The 19,354-nt window shown below is 43.7% G+C and overlaps 1 protein-coding gene across 1 annotated transcript in view; it reads left to right on the plus strand.

The window, feature by feature from the left end:
• The window catches only part of LOC306933721 (uncharacterized protein), a 31,675-nt gene extending 12,821 nt beyond the window's left edge, over window positions 1-18,854 (plus strand). The window contains exons 9-23 of the mRNA XM_079516031.1: window positions 1-13; window positions 1,254-1,426; window positions 3,736-3,776; window positions 4,712-4,838; window positions 5,034-5,109; window positions 5,352-5,436; window positions 7,154-7,246; window positions 7,493-7,681; window positions 7,914-7,998; window positions 8,242-8,336; window positions 10,016-10,094; window positions 14,066-14,167; window positions 14,829-14,929; window positions 15,524-15,664; window positions 17,880-18,854. The exon at window positions 1-13 is cut by the window's left edge and continues 152 nt beyond it. Coding sequence (XP_079372157.1) covers window positions 1-13; window positions 1,254-1,426; window positions 3,736-3,776; window positions 4,712-4,838; window positions 5,034-5,109; window positions 5,352-5,436; window positions 7,154-7,246; window positions 7,493-7,681; window positions 7,914-7,998; window positions 8,242-8,336; window positions 10,016-10,094; window positions 14,066-14,167; window positions 14,829-14,929; window positions 15,524-15,664; window positions 17,880-18,015 — 1,536 coding nt within the window. The 3' untranslated portion in view covers window positions 18,016-18,854. The remainder of the gene's footprint in view (window positions 14-1,253; window positions 1,427-3,735; window positions 3,777-4,711; window positions 4,839-5,033; window positions 5,110-5,351; window positions 5,437-7,153; window positions 7,247-7,492; window positions 7,682-7,913; window positions 7,999-8,241; window positions 8,337-10,015; window positions 10,095-14,065; window positions 14,168-14,828; window positions 14,930-15,523; window positions 15,665-17,879) is intronic.
• Window positions 18,855-19,354: the final 500 nt, after the last annotated feature.

Here is a 19,354-nt window from a genome sequence, read left to right on the forward strand (position 1 = left end):
AAGAAACATCACAGTGAGTACGCATGCACGCACGCACGCCATTCTGGCCGGGAACCCCCTTTGGTGTTTTAAGCATTATATGTTATACTTTAGCTATTGAAAAATAGCAGATCTACAAGCTCAGACATAGTCTATGAGCTTGTAGGTCTGCTATTTTAGAAAAATCGTGTAAATGTGCCTCAAATCTTTGAATATATATTCTTTCAGAGCGAACGTTTTTAACTCAAATCTTCTGGGGGAGTCCCTGGAACAACATATTTTCAGATGGGGGTCGGCGGCCAATTACATAATAATAATAATTTGTGGGGTCCTTGACATGAAATATTGAGAACCACTGACATAGAAATCGATGTCAGGCCTGAATGGGTTAACAGAATATGCAAAGAAAATCAATAATCTGTACATTGAAATTATACACGCTAGTCAGTGGTTCCCAAAGTGGGGTCCGGGGACCCCCAGGGGTACCTGAGGGAGTTCCAGGGGGTCCCCAGCTAAATGACAGTTTGGAACTGTAACGGGTCCATTTGGTTCCATTTGTACACTCTCAGAGTTACATTAACATTGATTTTACAATATAAATCGGGGGTCCCAGAGATAGAAATGACATTCAATGGGGGTCCGTAGACTAATTCATGTCAAACTGGGGGTCCTTGAAATTAAACGGGGTGAGAATCACTGCTAGAGCCGTCAAAATCTTCTCTTATGGGGGTCCCTGGCATATCTTTTCAAATGGGGGTCCGCGGGCTATTTAGTGTCAATTTGGGGGTCCTTGACATGAAATAGTTTGTGACACAGCTTCAGTAATAAATTATACACGCTAGGTCAATAATGACACAGCTTCAGTAATAAGTTATACACGCAGGTCAATAATGACACAGCTTCAGTACTTTTACTGTTGTTTTTGGCAGCACATTTCTATTTTAGTTTCAGTCATAGTCTCTTGAATAGTTTTCATTTAGTTTTAGTGACATTTTAGTCACCTGGGATGTTTTGGTGTTAGTCTAGTTTTAGTTGACTAAATGTCATAAGATTTTAGTCGACTAAATCGACAGTTGATTTAGTCGAACAAAATGTGTCTTGGCGGGCCTTGATGCCGTCGTAATGAAAATAGCCGATCTACAAGCCCACATGCAACTAATTGTAAAATTACTTGTGCGTGCGTGCGTGCGTGCGTGCGTGCGTGCGTGCGTGCGTGCGTGCGTGCGTGCGTGCGCGCGCTCGTGTGTGTGTGTGTGTGTGTGCGTGCACTCCAGTCCACCAGTACCTCCAGTTCATGTCGACATCCAGCAGCAGTGCGTCAGACATGTTCTTCTACCAGCGCAGCTCCCAGAGCAGCCACAAGGGGGCGTACCCCCCCACAGTCTACCAGCTGACCCACCACGACCTGCCCCCTGTGCCCTGCCTGCCCCCCAAGAGGAGACCGCTGGTACGCACACACACACACGCACGCACACACACATGCACGCACACACGCACACTGCAGGAACGCACACACACGCACGCACGCACGCACGCACGCACACACACACACACACACACACACACGTACACAGACTTTTTAACCGTTTATTTATGTCCACTCAAAGGATATTCATACAAGGACACAAATATTATAGGTGCATTAAAGTTACATCTGCAAAGTCGTGGCATGTGTTTTCATGAGACAACAGACATGTCACTCAGTACTCTATGGGTATAAGTAACAGTACTCAGTACTCTATGGGTATAAGTAACAGGCATGTCACTCAGTACTCTATGGGTATAAGTAACAGACATGTCACTCAGTACTCTATGGGTATAAGTAACAGGCATGTCACTCAGTACTCTATGGGTATAAGTAACAGTACTCAGTACTCTATGGGTATAAGTAACAGACATGTCACTCAGTACTCTATGGGTATAAGTAACAGACATGTCACTCAGTACTCTATGGGTATAAGTAACAGTACTCAGTACTCTATGGGTATAAGTAACAGACATGTCACTCAGTACTCTATGGGTATAAGTAACAGACATGTCACTCAGTACTCTATGGGTATAAGTAACAGTACTCAGTACTCTATGGGTATAAGTAACAGACATGTCACTCAGTACTCTATGGGTATAAGTAACAGTACTCAGTACTCTATGGGTATAAGTAACAGTACTCAGTACTCTATGGGTATAAGTAACAGACATGTCACTCAGTACTCTATGGGTATAAGTAACAGGCATGTCACTCGGTACTCTATGGGTATAAGTAACAGTACTCAGTACTCTATGGGTATAAGTAACAGCGTCTCCACCATATATGACAGCTGCCAATTATAGCAGAGACACCACAATACTTACACAGCCTTTTTGCCTCCTTTTTGGGCATCCCAAGTTGTTGGAACCCTCTAACAACCAGTCTGTGCGTATGCCCCACACAGACACGCACGCACGCAGGACACACACACACGCAGGCACGCACACACACGCACACACGCTGAACATGAAGGCCTGGCCCGAACGACCATACCATAATGTTAGGCCCCGAGACCGGCCCGATAGCCCGAGAAAAAGAAGGCCAGTAGGTAGTGCCCCCAAGTTATTGCCTTTTGGGTCTAAGTTGTTAAACTAAATCTATCGATGTAACTTTATTACATCGATAGATTCCAAGTGTTCCGAGGAGGCATTCATCCAAACAGAAACGTCCTGTCTGCTTACCCATTTAGACCTGAGGACGATTCTACAAAATGTCTTCTAAATCATGACAGTTTTCTGAAAAACCCTATAGATCAGCGGTTCTCAAACATTTTCATGTCAAGGACCTCCTAAATTATCTGTATTTGGCCGTGGACCCCAATCTGAAAATATGTAAATGGTGCATTTATATAGCGCCTTTATCCAAGGCACTTTACAGAGATTGTGCATTACATTCACCCATTCACTCACACATTCATACACCGATGGCAGCGGAAACCATGCAAGGCACCAACTAGCACATCGGGAGCAATTAGGGGTTCAGTGTCTTGCTCAAGGACACTTCGACAGTAGCTCTGCGGGAGCCCGGGTTCGAACTGGCAACCTTACGGTTACCATCCAGGCACTCTACCCCTGAGCCACCGCCGCCCCTCCACCGCCGTAGTTCCAGGGACGCCCCAGAAGCAAAGATTTGAGTTGAAATCGTTGAAATAATATATATGTGACCGGGTCTGGCAAATAGGCCCTCATCTCGACCAGAGTAATTTTTCAGTTTTTTACAGATTATTAAAGTACAGAATGTAAGCTTTCATATGATGTATCATTCAATGAAATTGGAAAATATTTGAAGGAGATATGACCATTTTAAAATGATTGTGCCGTTTTACGCAAAGCTGAGATAAACCCCTTTGAATGTTCACAACATTCACAACATTCACAAAACAAGCCTACTTTGACTTATAAATGTATACATTTAATTTTTCCAAATCAATAATCTGTTGGAATGAAAACCTTCTTCAACATTCAAACTGTGTTAATATGAAAAAAACGAAAATCACAAAAAAAAAAAAATCTAGTTTATATAGACCTGGTCACATATTCAAAGATTTGCACCACACGCGATTTTTGAAAAATAGCAGACCTACAAGCTTGTAGATCTGCTATTTTTCAATAGCTAAAGTATAACATAATGCTTAAAACACCAAAAGGCGTTCCCGTCCAGAATGGGTTAAATAACGTCAAACTCACCAACATTGATGATGATGATGATGATGATGATGTCTTCATCAGGTTTCCAGGGCAGAAGATGGAGTGGACATTACCAAAGAAAGGTAACACACGCACGCACACACGCACGCACGCACGCACACGCACGCACACACGTGAGATAAAGCATGGCCATGGTCCAGAAATTGATGCCATGTGTATCCTGTCCAATAAAAAAATACAAAGATAAAAAGATCCTTGTTGTGCTCAAATCAGGGCTGGCACACTTGCTCTGTAGATGTAGAGTTTGTGAGATATTAAAGTTGTAGTGAAATGACAAAATCACACTTTTAGACCACATCCGTGGTCATCATATGAGCATTATACCTAACAATGGATGCCAAATGAAATTGGTACATTTTCATTTTTGTGTAATTTTTATATCAAAAGTCCATAAAAATAGAATTTTAATTACTTCCTGAAAACGAAAACGTACTGCGTGATGACGTGTCGAGGCCCACATCGATAAAAGCCAATAAAAATGAAGCTCACCCGTTTGATTCCCCATATCTGCGCGTCCGTCCAACACTGTCCAACACAGCTGCTACTGATTACAGAAATCCTCCGTTTTTATTCCCATTCAGGATAACGTCCAGGCAGTGTATTACTCGCTTTCAACTTAATCATCACGCTAAAATAATTATGTATCTGAAAACATTATAGGGTAGAAATAAGCCAAATGGCAGTAAACTGGTGCAGCTGGCCGACTATCTGACTTGTAAACAAACTTCAGAGCCAGCGTCTCAAGCTGAAACTTCAAGATAAATTGCCCACCGTTTCCGTTTCACTACACCTTTAAGGAAGTTGTTTTGTCCTGGCCATTCAACTCATTCATACAACTCCACCAGATCTTGATCGCGTTCTTTTTTCAATTACTTATGCAGCACTTATGCAGCACTTAATCCAAATGATGTAAAATGTAGCCTACATTGTCCTAATAAGATGCGAGAAAACACAAAACACAAAGCGGTTGCACCCTATAACCATGAGTATCCTGCAGTTCCCACCCTGACCAGCGGGGCAGCGAGGAGCACAAGGATGAAGATGATAATGAAGAAGATGAAGATGGGGGGGTGTTACTGATGGACCAGCAGGACGTCCTGGACAGACTGACCCTGAAGACTGAGGTCAGTCTCCTATGTCCAAAACGGTTTTTATATTATTTTGAAATGTGTGTGTGTGTGTGTGTGTGTGTGTGTGTGTGTGTGTGTGTGTGTGTGTGTGTGTGTGTGTGTGTGTGTGTGTGTGTGTGTGTGTGTGTGTGTGCATGCGCCCCCCCCCTTTCACCTTAAATGACCCATGACCTCTGTCTGACCCTATAGGAGGAGGAGGGGCCGGATGTGAAAGCAGGATCTCCTGACGTGCTATTGGTCCACGCCACTGAGATTGACAGCAACGGTAAAAACGATTCCAATAAATGTTCTTTATGTACAGTGGTTCCCTATGGAGACACAAAGGAGGCTCTTCGTGTCTCCATAGGGAACCACTGCTGCTCGTCAAACTATTGGCTTAGGAATGTGACACAAAATATCCATGAGTTCAAGTCTCAGAGGGGGTGGGGAGTAATCGGTAGAAATAACGTGATTTTGTGTGTGCGTGTGTGTGCGTGCGTGCGTGTGTGTGTGTGTGTGTGCGTGCAGATCAAAGGCTGTACTGTGACGCATTCCTATCCACCTACAGAAGTTTCATCAGCCCCTATGATGTCATCAGCAAACTACAGCACAGATATCCTTCACATGCACGCACGCACGCATGCACGCGCGCACAGTTTCACAATTTATGATAGATAGATAGAGTTTTTATTAAAGTGTCCTACATCATAAGATGCCCAGCCCACACGGGCTTAAGACACTCACAAAATTGTACATACATAATGATACATATACACAAATAGACAGTTAATCATGGATACATCGTTCTCCAACGTAACTGCCACGCCTTCTCTATGATTTTTCCTAAAACAAAAACTTCATTACTGAACAACCAATTTAACATAAAACATTCAGACATCCAAAACAAATCTGGATTCTTATCCTGATTTTTTTTTCAAATAAAGAGTTTCTTAAATCATGGTATAGTTGGACAGTAGAAAACAAAATTAAACTCATCCTCTACAACTCCCAGGTCAAAAAGAGCACACAGTCGCTGCTCCTCATGAATGCCAGTATATCTGCCCACCTCAACTGCCAGAGGTAAAGCACCAGATCTTAACTGGGCACAGAGGGACCTCTGTCCTCTTTTTAAATTAAGTCAGCTACCAGCTCAGTGGCCTTGTGGTTAGAGTGTCCGCCCTGAGACTGGGAGCTCGGGGTTCAATCCCCGGCTGGGTCATACCAAAGACTCTAAAAATGGGACCCAGTGCCTCCTTGCTTGACACCTTAGAGTATATATGAATAGAGACGTCACCCGAGTTCTCCTCCCATCCACTTGCATTAAGTTGCTCAAATGAGGCGATTTCACTCCTCCTTCCTTGTAGGAACAGAGTGCATTCTGGGATTGATTGGGTCAAGAACATGAACGCGCTGCCATTGCACTGAAACCGCGTTCACGTGTCATCATGAACGTGCGCAATGATAGTCAACGGACCAGCGCGTTCATGTGTTTGGCCCACGCTGCAATAATACATTCGGCCACTATGTCCATTGCGCCTCAGGGTTTCCTCCGGGTGCCGTCTCTATTCATATATACTCTAAGCTTGACACTCAGCATCAATCAGACAATCAGATGGATTGGGGGTAAGTCCCTGCGACATACTAGCGTCATGTCCAGGGGGTGTACTTGTACATCAAGCTGCCTCACGCTACAGAAACAGGAGATAGGCTCCTGCCCTATGGGCCTCATGGCTCGGCAAGGCTACTTAAGATTCAGTCATGTAGTCCTCTTTGAATTGAATATAATTTATTAATTTAGCTTTTTTCACAATGTCCACCCTCCATTGCTGCTGATGTAACATTGACAGTTTATATTTGACTGTATTGATGTTACAATGAAGGTTATTTAAAAAATATATATGTTTAAATCAGAAAGTGAGAAAATTGAGGAGACCTCTCGTATCCACGGATGATTACATATTTTATTCCAATTAAATATGGCTTTCGTAAACCTCTCTTCTGGGAGTTGGATAAGGCGATTCCATAATCTGATCATTTCACATCTCTGCCTTGTCAGGCAGCTTTCCCATGAATGTCCACACACAGGTTAAAATGACACTCTCAATGCAAATATGTACATGTTAACACCCTGAGCGCACAGGATGGAGTTCTCCGCCCTATCAATTAGTAACGCCCAGCGCTCAAGACGGAGATTAATCAATAGGACTGAGATTATTGATATCAAAACCACTCGCATCGCTCCACAAGGCTGGGAGCGTCTGTTGCACACTCAATGTTATTTTCCGGTGGGACGTCAACGACGCACGCACACATACCTTAACTAACATCACGTACAGACACCTGTGTAAGGGGAGCAAACCTGTGAACCGGAGAGCCAGTAAGAACACATTCCTAGTGCTGGTCAGAGTGGTGGACGAAATCTGGTAAGAATGCACACACACGCACACGCACGCACACATACAAGCACACGCGCGTGCGCACACACACACACACACACAAACACACACACACACACACACACACACGCACACACACTCACACGCGCACACACACATGCACACACATACACACAGGCACACACACACACACACAGCTTTTGTATCTGTCTCTAATGTTTATGCGTGTGTGTGTGTCTACACGCCCACACGTGCCGGGGTGGGCGTGTCCAGTGCCGTGGAACTGGACTGTGATTTGCAGGTTCTGCTGATGGAACTGGTGTTCCGGCTCGTGATTGGAGGAGAGCTGGCCTTGGCCTGCCTCCTGCGCGCCAACTTCCTGTCAAAGATGGTGCAGAGACGGAAGCTGATTGTCTCTCCTCTGTCTTTCCGCCCACTCTCGGCAATGGGTGTGGCCGCAAGGTAGGCTCCGCCCTTCGACCTTAGCCAATCAACACAATTAATAATAAAGCTCATAGCGCGGCCGCGCTATGAGCTTGTAGATCTGCTATTTTTTAACAGCTAAAGCATAACATAATGCTTAAAACACCAAAAGGGGTTCCCACCCAAAATGGGTTAACTCTGACATTGTACCTGCTGACATTGCCATCTGGATTTTAGGAGTTTATATTGTGGTGTGTGTCTCCCCCTACAGGCCAGGGACCCTCAGTGATTTTAGGAGTCAGGACGTGGCAGAACAGCTCACGCTGTTGGACTCTGAGCTCTTCTATAAGATAGAGGTATGAACTCTGACCTCATGTACTTCCTGACTCGAAACACATTAACATTTTGCACAGTTTCACGCGCACACACACACATGCACGCACGCGCACACACGCGCCTGCCTGTCTGTCTGTCTGTCTGTCTGTCTAGCTTCCAGAGGTGTTGCTGTGGTCTAAAGAACAGAATGAAGAGAAGTGTCCCAACCTGTCTGTCTCTCTGTCTGTCTGTCTCTCTGCCTGTCTGTCTCTCTGCCTGTCTAGCTTCCAGAGGTGTTGCTGTGGTCTAAAGAACAGAATGAAGAGAAGTGTCCCAACCTAACCGAGTTCACTCAGCACTTCAACAGCGTCTCCTTCTGGTAATCTCGCGCTATGAGTGTAATGACATTCTATGAGTGTAATGACATTCTATGAGTGAAATGACATTCTATGAGTTTAATGACATTCTATGAGTTTAATGACATTCTATGAGTGTAATGACATTCTATGAGTTTAATGACATTCTATGAGTGTAATGACATTCTATGAGTGTAATGACATTCTATGAGTTTAATGACATTCTATGAGTTTAATGACATTCTATGAGTGTAATGACATTCTATGAGTTTAATGACATTCTATGAGTGTAATGACATTCTATGAGTTTAATGACATTCTATGACATTCTATGAGTGTAATGACATTCTATGAGTGTAATGACATTCTATGACATTCTATGAGTGTAATGACATTCTATGACATTCTATGACATTCTATGAGTGTAATGACATTCTATGAGTGTAATGACATTCTATGACATTCTATGAGTGTAATGACATTCTATGAGTGTAATGACATTCTATGACATTCTATGCGTGTAATGACATTCTATGAGTGTAATGACATTCTATGACATTCTATGAGTGTAATGACATTCTATGAGTGAGTGTAATGACATTATATGAGTGTAATGACATTCTATGCGTGTAATGACATTCTATGAGTGTAATGACATTCTATGACATTCTATGAGTGTAATGACATTCTATGAGTGAGTGTAATGACATTATATGAGTGTAATGACATTCTATGAGTGTAATGACATTCTTGAATGCAGGCGCAGGTTTCAAGGATGTTTAATAAATCCAGGCAAAGGTACAAGGGAATAAGGCAAAAGTCGTAGTCAAAGGCAAAGTTAGAATAAGCAACAAACACTGACATAAGCTAGAAACGGACGGGACCGTGTGGAGTGGCTAGTGTCGACTAGTAAACTAGGCAACTAGTCAACTAGTAAAAATTACTAGAAGTGAATGCCCTAGGTCTAGTGCAGGCAAACAATACTGACTGAAGTGGAGTGGCAGAGGGGGTGATTATATAGGTGTGGACTAATGAGCAGGTGTGTATAGTTAGTAGGTTGGAGATGATGATCACTGGAATGAGGGCATGGGCGTGGTCCTGACAATGAGCTTGTAGATCTGCTATTTTTCAACAGCTAAAGCATCAAATATTGCTTAAAACACCAAAAGGGGTTCCCGCCCAAAATGGGTTAAATTCATCCTACCTAGGCTGCCTAGTTTGTCTTATTACCTTTGGAGCATAACGCTGAAGTATTTTTGCAGCTTTGATCGCCGAAAATCCGGCGGAAAATAGTCCCATGGTTTGTTGTTGAAGAGACAAACATGCCGCCATTACGATGCGAGACGAACACAGCCTCCACAGCATGTTGTAGTCCAAACAAACCGCTCGTTCACTTGCATTGAACTAATTTTCCCAGAAGCCCTAGCAGCCCAGAGCATGGCTTGACTTCCGGTTTCGTCATCATACCGCGACGGCCTCGTCAGCAGGTCCACGACGAACCCGCTCTTTCTTTTTAATTATTAAAAAAATGGCGGGTTTAGCGCAGCACCGACACATGGATTAAATAGCGGGGAACACGGGTTACGCAGTAGAACTGTTAATGACTTAACAACTGAACTGTGTGTGTGTGTGTGTGTGTGTGTGTGTGTGTGTGTGTGTGTGTGTGTGTGTGTGTGTGTGTGTGCGCGTGCGCACGTGTCAGGGTTCGTTCAGTGGTCATTCTTCAGGACAGACAGACGGACAGAGAGAAACTGCTGCTGAAGTTCATCAAAGTTATGAAGGTAAACTTTGACCTTTGACCTCGTGCCGCTGACCCTGGATCAGTGAGGACAGTGGCGTGCAGACTAATGCTAATGCAGGTCAAACTGGGGGTCCTTGAAATTAAACGGGTTGAGAATCACTGCTAGAGTCATATAAATCTTCTCTTATGGAGGGGTCCCTGGCATAGCTTTTCAAATGGGGGTCGGCGGGGATAATTCGTGTCAATTTGGGGGTCCTTGACATGAAAAGGTTTGGGAACCACTGCTATAGCTATTGATTTCTAAACAAATTATTTCAGCGTAAAATGCTGCAGTTCTCCTGAACGCTGCCTCGTTTCTGTCACCATGTTGTAAATGGGGAGGGACGTTTTCAACAGACGACTAAAAGGGCAGGGGCTCAAGCCCCCTTTGATGTCTGTGTGTGTGTGTGTGTGTGTGTGTGTGTGTGTGTGTGTGTGTGTGTGTGTGTGTGTGTGTGTGTGTGTGTGTGTGTGTGTGTGTGTGTGTGTGTGTGTGTGTGTGTGGAGGCAAAAAGGCTGGCAAAGTATCGTGGTGTCTCTGCTATAATTGGCAGCCGCCATATATGGCGGAGACGCTGTTACTTATACCCATAGAGTACTGAGTTACATGCCTGTTACTTATACCCATAGAGTACTGAGTTACATGCCTGTTACTTATACCCATAGAGTACTGAGTGACATGTCTGTTACTTATACCCATAGAGTACTGAGTGACATGTCTGTTACTTATACCCATAGAGTACTGAGTGACATGTCTGTTACTTTTACCCATAGAGTACTGAGTGACATGCCTGTTACTTATACCCATAGAGTACTGAGTACTGTTACTTATACCCATAGAGTACTGAGTGACATGTCTGTTACTTATACCCATAGAGTACTGAGTGACATGCCTGTTACTTATACCCATAGAGTACTGAGTGACATGCCTGCTACTTATACCCATAGAGTACTGAGTGACATGCCTGTTACTTATACCCATAGAGTACTGAGTGACATGTCTGTTACTTATACCCATAGAGTACTGAGTGACATGCCTGCTACTTATACCCATAGAGTACTGAGTGACATGTCTGTTACTTATACCCATAGAGTACTGAGTGACATGTCTGTTACTTATACCCATAGAGTACTGAATGACATGTCTGTTACTTATACCCATAGAGTACTGAGTGACATGCCTGTTACTTATACCCATAGAGTACTGAGTGACATGCCTGTTACTAAGGCTGAGCTCACACCTTTCATGCAATTCTCTGCTCGTTGGATGCTCGTTGGATGCTCGTTGGGTAGTGTCATGGCCGTCCCTCCCTAGATGCATCCATTTCCCACAAGGCTTTGCGGGAAGTGGGCGGTGCGCTAGAGCGGAATGCGGAAAACAACAGACCCACGTTTATCTGCGTGTAGTTTTTGGTGACCAATACGGCGATATGTGGAGTTGTACACTGTCATAATAAAACGGATGGCTTTTTACATACAGAATGGGGCACTGGCTTGCTAAATGAATCAAACTTTCTTCGAAAGACGTCATCCTCTTCTGAACAAGCCAACACACAGAATCAGTGCCTTTAAATCTGGTACTGATTGTTGAAATGACTGGAGACAGCCGTGCGTCATTTCATCATCATCATCATGTCCACACCCAAACGCAGAAACGCATTGAACACAGGATAAAATCACTGCAGTAGCAGGTTTCAATTGTAGGCTATATTATACTTGCTTTTATATTTACACTTATGAGGTGCCAATCATATTTTTTAATGAAGGAATAAGTACCGCATTTTAAAAGCCACCTAAATTGTGAGTGGAAGTGGAACATGTTTCTTTCATTGTCTGTCAGCATGTCACACTATGTGCAAAATCCCGACTCTCGACTTTTCTCAATTTAAAAATGATAGACACTTTACCATTGCTCTGGCGACTTGGCAAGTCCTGCACATAAATTAATAGCAGAGTCAGACCTATAGAAGTAACAAGTTGTGAGCTTGTAGAGTGGCTATATTTTCGAGCTGTATAATAAATGTCACGTTATAATGTGTAGGCTGGCTAATACAAGTTCACGCGCGCACATTGTCAGCATGTAGGCACAGTGACATGCATTCAATGGTGCGCCCTTAATTACCTAAACATGAGAGAGATGTGCCATATACGCACGATGCGATTCCATTCACACCTCTCTCTCTCTCTGCACCCTCTCTCTCTCTCTCTCTCTCCTCGCATGACCATGACCATGAAATGGAGAGCAAAATACAGCACGATATAGTTTCACATGCGGCTATGCACACACCACGCATAGACTTGTTGGTGTAGGCTACTGCGCAATGGCATTTGGCCTGGGTGCTTATTGGTAGGTTAATATCCACAGTTTATCCGTAGCGGTCCGCAATGAACCTATTGTTCAAGCTTCGCACTCCAATACAAATTAAACTATTTGAATAAAGGTTGTACACATCAGTGAAATTAACCTCTGGGAAAATCCCTAATTGAGAGAGTGTATAGGCCTGCACCACAGATCATATAGGCTGCATGGCTAACAGGACTTGGGCACTACCCATCTCTCTATATCATTTGATAAAGGCATATTAAAAACATGACTTGTACACCCAATGAAAATATAAACTTCACAGAATATATACCACTTCGAATTATAACAATCGGTTGAAGATTATCTGAATATCACACAAGTAAAATCTCAACTTTTTTGCGCAACGGGCCATTGCGCTGAGGACTGGCAGTGTTTTACATATACTTGAGGACCTCTGCTTGGAACGCGCTGCATGTGGACGCAACACTTGGAGCTTGTAGATACACGGAATGACGATAAACATTTCACAGAATATATACCACTTTGAATTAAAACAATCGGTTGTGCTTAGCACTCGGCACCAATGCAAATGAAATAGTCCGCACTGGACTAGTAGGCTGATATATTTATTATTGGATGCAGCAGAGCAGAGCCTTTGCTCACTGCAGTTGATGCAACATAATACGTTTTAAAGTTGTTAACAGTGATATATAAACATGAACACTTGGATAGATATCTGTGTAGTTTCCATGCAGGCACAAGCTGCATTTCTCACCTAATTATAGTAAAAATGATATGCGCTAATAAGCGGTGACATCATCATTTCTCAAAAGCTCTGTCACTCTCCAGTCGGACTTTTCTGCGGGGCTCAGGAGACTACAACTAAACTCCGCCCATTGGGATACAAAACAGCCCTTCTCTCCTATTGGTTGGTGGTTAACCCCACCCTCTGTGTTGGGTGGACGTTGGGTGGATGTTGCGCCTACAAGCTGTTGTATGCATAGATATATGGTTGGCTGTGTGTTGACTGCCCCCCCTCCCCCTCATACAACACAATGTTGGGTCAAAGCACGTGACTCCCATTGGTAATACATTGGGCGGCCATGACACTACCCAACGAGCATCCAACGAGCATCCAACGAGCAGAGAATTGCATGAAAGGTGTGAGCTCAGCCTTATACCCATAGAGTACTGAGTAATGTTACTTATACCCATAGAGTACTGAATGACATGTCTGTTACTTATACCCATAGAGTACTGAATGACATGTCTGTTACTTATACCCATAGAGTACTGAGTACTGTTACTTATACCCATAGAGTACTGAATGACATGTCTGTTACTTATACCCATAGAGTACTGAATGACATGTCTGTCACTTATACCCATAGAGTACTGAGTGACATGTCTGTTGTCTCATGAAAACACATGCCACGACTTTGCAGATGTAACTTTAATGCACCTATAATATGTGTGTCCTTGTATGAATATCCTTTGTGTGGACATAAATAAACTGTGTGTGTGTGTGTGTGTGTGTGTGTGTGTGTGTGTGTGTGTGTGTGTGTGTGTGTGTGTGTGTGTGTGTGTGTGTGTGTGTGTGTGTGTGTGTGTGTGTGTGTGTGTGTGTGTGTGTGTGTGTGTGTGTGTGTGTCTGTGTCTGTGTGTAGCACCTTAGGAAGCTGAATAACTTCAACTCGTACCTGTGTGTTCTCTCTGCATTGGACAGCGCTCCACTCAGCAGACTGGACTGGCAACGAAGCACTGCAGAGGTCACACACACACACACATATACACACACGCACGCACGCAACGCACGCACGCAACGCACGCACGCACACACACACACACACACACACACACACACACACACACACACACACACACACACACACACACACACACACTCTAAACCCACTCGGTCACCAAGCCCCCTGTGTCCCCACAGAGATGCTCTTAACCCTGTGTCCTCCTGTGTCCCCACAGAGAGTCTTAACCCTGTGTCCCCACAGAGATGCTCTTAACCCTGTGTCCTCCTGTGTCCCCACAGAGAGTCTTAACCCTGTGTCCCCACAGAGATGCTCTTAACCCCGGGTGAAATGTCATGGTTGACATACATGAGCATAAACCAACTACTTCACATGAACAATGTTGCCGGGAAATATATATTTTATATATACACAGATTTACTAATGCATTAAATAAATAAATACATAAATAGTATTGTCGTCCCATTTCCTGGTTTAGTGCGAGGGTATTGCCTGGCTGCGCGAGGCTAGAGTCAACAACACTCTTCTTAATCAACTGCAGTTGTCTCATCGATGTGTGTGTGTGTGCGTGCGTGTGTGTGTGTGTGTGTGTGTGTGTGTGTGTGTGTGTGCGTGTGTGTGCGTGCGCGTGTGTGTGTGCGCGCGTGCGTGCATGTGTGTCCAGGCCTTGGAGGAGTACAGCAGTTTGATTGACAGCTCATCATCGTTCAGAAACTACAGAACAGCTTTGGCGGAAGTGGAATCCCCTCCATGCATTCCCTATCTGTACGTATGACCTCCATGCATTCCCTATCTGTACGTATGACCTCCATGCATTCCCTATCTGTACGTATGACCTTTGACCTTGTGACCTCCATGACCTCCCTATCTGTACGTATGACCTCCATGCATTCCCTATCTGTACGTATGACCTCCATGCATTCCCTATCTGTACGTATGACCTCCATGCATTCCCTATCTGTACGTATGACCTCCATGCATTCCCTATCTGTACGTATGACCTTTGACCTCCATGCATTCCCTATCTGTACGTATGACCTCCATGCATTCCCTATCTGTACGTATGACCTCCATGCATTCCCTATCTGTACGTATGACCTCCATGCATTCCCTATCTGTACGTATGACCTTTGACCTCCATGCATTCCCTATCTGTACGTATGACCTCCATGCATTCCCTATCTGTACGTATGACCTCCATGCATTCCCTATCTGTACGTATGACCTCCATGCATTCCCTATCTGTACGTATGACCTCCATGCATTCCCTATCTGTACGTATGACCTCCATGCATTCCCTATCTGTACGTATGACCTTTGACCTTGTCTGCCTGCCTGCCTGCCTGTCTGTCTGTCCAGGGGTCTGATCCTACAGGACCTGACCTTTGTCCACTTGGGGAACCCTGACCAGGTGATGACATCACAGGGGTCAAAGGTGAACTTCTCCAAGCGCTGGCTGCAGTTCAACATCCTGGACACCGTGAGGAGTTTTCAACAAACGTTCGTATAGGTTTTTTTTCCTTCTCTCTCTTTCTGAATTGGACACGTATAGTAGCACCGGTGGTGGAGAAAATCACTTCTGGACGGGAACCCCTTTTGGTGTTTTAAGCATTATGTTATAGAGCACCGAAGTCTGACGTCACTTTCAGTAGAGGGCACCAACACACAGGTTCATGTATTTTTTTATTTGCATTGAAATCTCCATAGGGCGATTTTAGGTCGCTTCATATAAGAACTGTGTTTGAAAAATAAACCGACCACCCCGGCCTTTCTGTCAGGGGAGTGGCTGTGCGTCGTTAATGATGTCCATTCATATTTGATGCAGCCAGTTTCTGGAGAAAATGGAATTAATGTGGCCGCAAAAGCCTTGAAACTACATATGAAGGCAATGTCACTGCTAATATACGTCACGCCCAGCTGTCAAAACAATTGCGTTCCTGAGATTCCTCGTTGACGTAAGCTCAGCTGGTGGTGACTCGACTCGTACTAACCACGAAACATTAAATATCAATAAAATAAAAATAAATGTAATTGACATTCAGTTTCTGTCCGCATACCCGGAAATGTAGTCTCTGGGTTGTTTGACTCGTTTCTAACGCTTATTTTGTTACTCTTTGGGGATATTTGTACATTTCCACCTTCAGTCGATGCTTCATATCCATAAGTGAAAAGGCCGGGGTGATCGGTTTATTTTTCAAACACAGTTCTTATATGAGGCGATCTAAAATCCCCCTATGGAGATTACAATGCAAATAAAAAGTACATGAACCTGTGGACTGACGCCCTCTACTGACAGTAGAGGGCAGTGACGCCAGGACTTCGGTGCTCTATACTTTAGCTATTGAAAAATAGCAGATCTACAAGCTTGCTACGAGCTTGTAGGTCTGCTATTTTTGGAAAATCATGAAAATGTAGCGCAAATCTTTGAATATATATATTCTTTCCGAGCAAACGTTTTTAACTGAAATATCTGCTTCTGGGGGGGTCCCAGGAACAACATATTTTCAGATGGGGGTCGGCGGCCAATTACATATATTTTTGGGGGTCCTTGACATGAAATAGTTTGAGAACCACTGATATAGAAACATGGGGTTTTCAGAAAACTGTCATGATTTAGAAGACATTAGAATCTGTCTCGGTCGAAATTAAAGTAAACGTATCAATATTGCAATGTAGAAATATTCTGTTACAAGTAAAAGTCCAGAGTAAAAGTACTAATTACGCAGATATGTCCCATTTCATACGTTTTCAAATGTATTTAAAAAAAAAAAAAACATTTGAAAATAGCAGATCTACAAGCTCACAATGTGTCACAATGCGACACATTGTGAACTTGTAGATCGGCTATTTTCAAATGGCCGAAATGTATCTAGGCCTTATATGGCTGAAGTGGGTAATGCATGTTTTTTTATTCTTTCTTTTATAATAATAATCAAAATCTACAAGTAGAAGTAAAAGTACTGAAAATTGGAAATACTCCAGTAAAGTTACCTCAAGATTGTAATCCATTCAGACCTGAGAGACTATTCTAATGTCTTCTAAATCCAGACCGTTTTCTGCAAAACCCTATGTTTCTATGTCAGTGGTTCTCAAACATTTTCATAGCAAGGACCCCCAAAAATATACAGTATGAAATTGGCCGCCGACCCCCGTCTGAAAATATGTTATTCCAGGGACCCTCCCAGAAGCAACGTTCTCTGAAAGAATATACATTCAAAGATATTTTCACGATTTTTCAAAAATAGCAGACCTACAAGCTCGTAGCGCGGCACTCGGTGCCGCGCTACGAGCTTGTAGATATGCTATTTTTCAACAGCTAAAGTATAACATAATGCTTGAAACACCAAAAGGGGTTCCCGTCCTGAATGGGTTAAGTACAATAAATGTACTTGGCCACAATGGAAACAAAGTCAGTCACCAAGACTTGGTATCAGTGTTATCCTTAGTTTTATCCTTAATGTGTTGCTGTTTACATCGTTTGACTAATGTAGTATTCAGTCCATCGAGTCAATACACTTTACACAACAAAAACAAATTAAAAAATTCACATAAATCTCCTGTCTGTCTGTCTGTCTGCCTGCCTGTCTGTCTGTCTGTCTGTCTGTCTGTCTGTCTGTCTGTCTGTCTGTCTGTCTGTCTGTCTGTCTGTCTGTCTGTCTGTCTGTCTGTCTGTCTGTCTGTCTGTCTGTCTGTCTGTCTGCCTGTCTGCCTGCAGCCGTTACTCGTTAAGTCGTAACGAGGACATCGTGTCGTTCTTCAACGGCTTCAGCGACCACCTGGCCGAGGAGGCGTTGTGGGAACTCTCTCTTAGGATCCGCCCACGGAACACCCCGCGAGCCAATCAGAGGTGACGTGGGAGGAGTCGACGCCGGCAGCCCTCCAGTCCTGGCACTACAAATGATCTGGCCGTGACGAATCAAAAGACTCACTGTGAAAGGTTGCCTCAAAGGGACACGCCCTGCCCTGGCCTCCCCCCTCCCTCCCCCTTCCGTTTTGTCTCTATTTTACTATAAAGGGTACGTGTGTGACATCATCATCATCATCATCATCATACCCGTAAGGTATGCAGGAATACCTACTGAGTGGCAAAAAAACTACTTTCTGGCTTTGACAGACCAAACAGAAATGTCCTATCTGATTGACAGCCCATACATTTACGGTCACGGCCACACAGCCAACTCAAGGTACGGCCACTGAGCCGACTTGGGGACCCAACACAAGAGATGGTCACGGCCACACAGCCAACTCAAGGTACGGCCACGGAGCCGACTTGGGGACCCAACGCAGCTCCTCCAAGGAAAACAAACAAATGAACGGAGCTGAACGTGAATCCCCCCACCACCCACCCCTTTTTTTCCCTCACTGTATATGTTTCTTTTCCCTTTTTACCTCCTTTATGATGAATTCCTGTTCTGTCCTTTGTCTATATAGAAGTGTCTATTTGTACGTCTCTAAATGTTTTTGATGAATTGAACATTGTGGACCCTATTGGAAACAAGTGTAATGCTTAATTGGGTCGTCCACTCACAGTTAACAGCCTTTGTATTGAGTTTGTGCTTGAAATGTACTGTAATTCTGCAAACTGTTAATACATTTTTCAATCAATCAATCAAAAACATCCAAACAATCTGATTGACAGCCCATACATCCACACAGAAATGTCGTATCTGATTGACAGCCCATACATCCACACAGAAATGTCGTATCTGATTGACAGCCCATACATCCACACAGAAAAGTCATATTTGATTGCATTAAACAATGTTAAACTCACATTGCCACTCACTTTAAATGCTGTGATGCTGTGTGTGTGTGTGTGTGTGTGTGTGTGTGTGTGTGTGTGTGTGTGTGTGTGTGTGTGTGTGTGTGTGTGTGTGTGTGTGTGTGTGTGTGTGTGTGTGTGTGTGTGTGTGTGTGTGTGTGTGTGTGTGTGTGTGCACACACTGTTGTACACTGTATGTTTTTAAATGTTTTCTGTAAAGAGAAACTACACATTAAGTAGTGAGTCTGTGTCTTTATTACTAACTACTGTCAATAAAGCTGCCTGTAACGGAGAGAGGTACCTATATGTCTGCACATGTCATTTAATCCTTACTCATGGACACATGTTTGCACAGCAATGTGTTTTGGCACAGTAGAGGGAAGGCCCGGTCATGATTTAATTTGTTGAATGCATTTTTACAGGACATC

This window comes from Electrona antarctica (genome assembly GCF_951216825.1).
Source record: "Electrona antarctica genome assembly, chromosome: 12".
NCBI classification, from domain to species: Eukaryota; Metazoa; Chordata; class Actinopteri; order Myctophiformes; family Myctophidae; genus Electrona; species Electrona antarctica.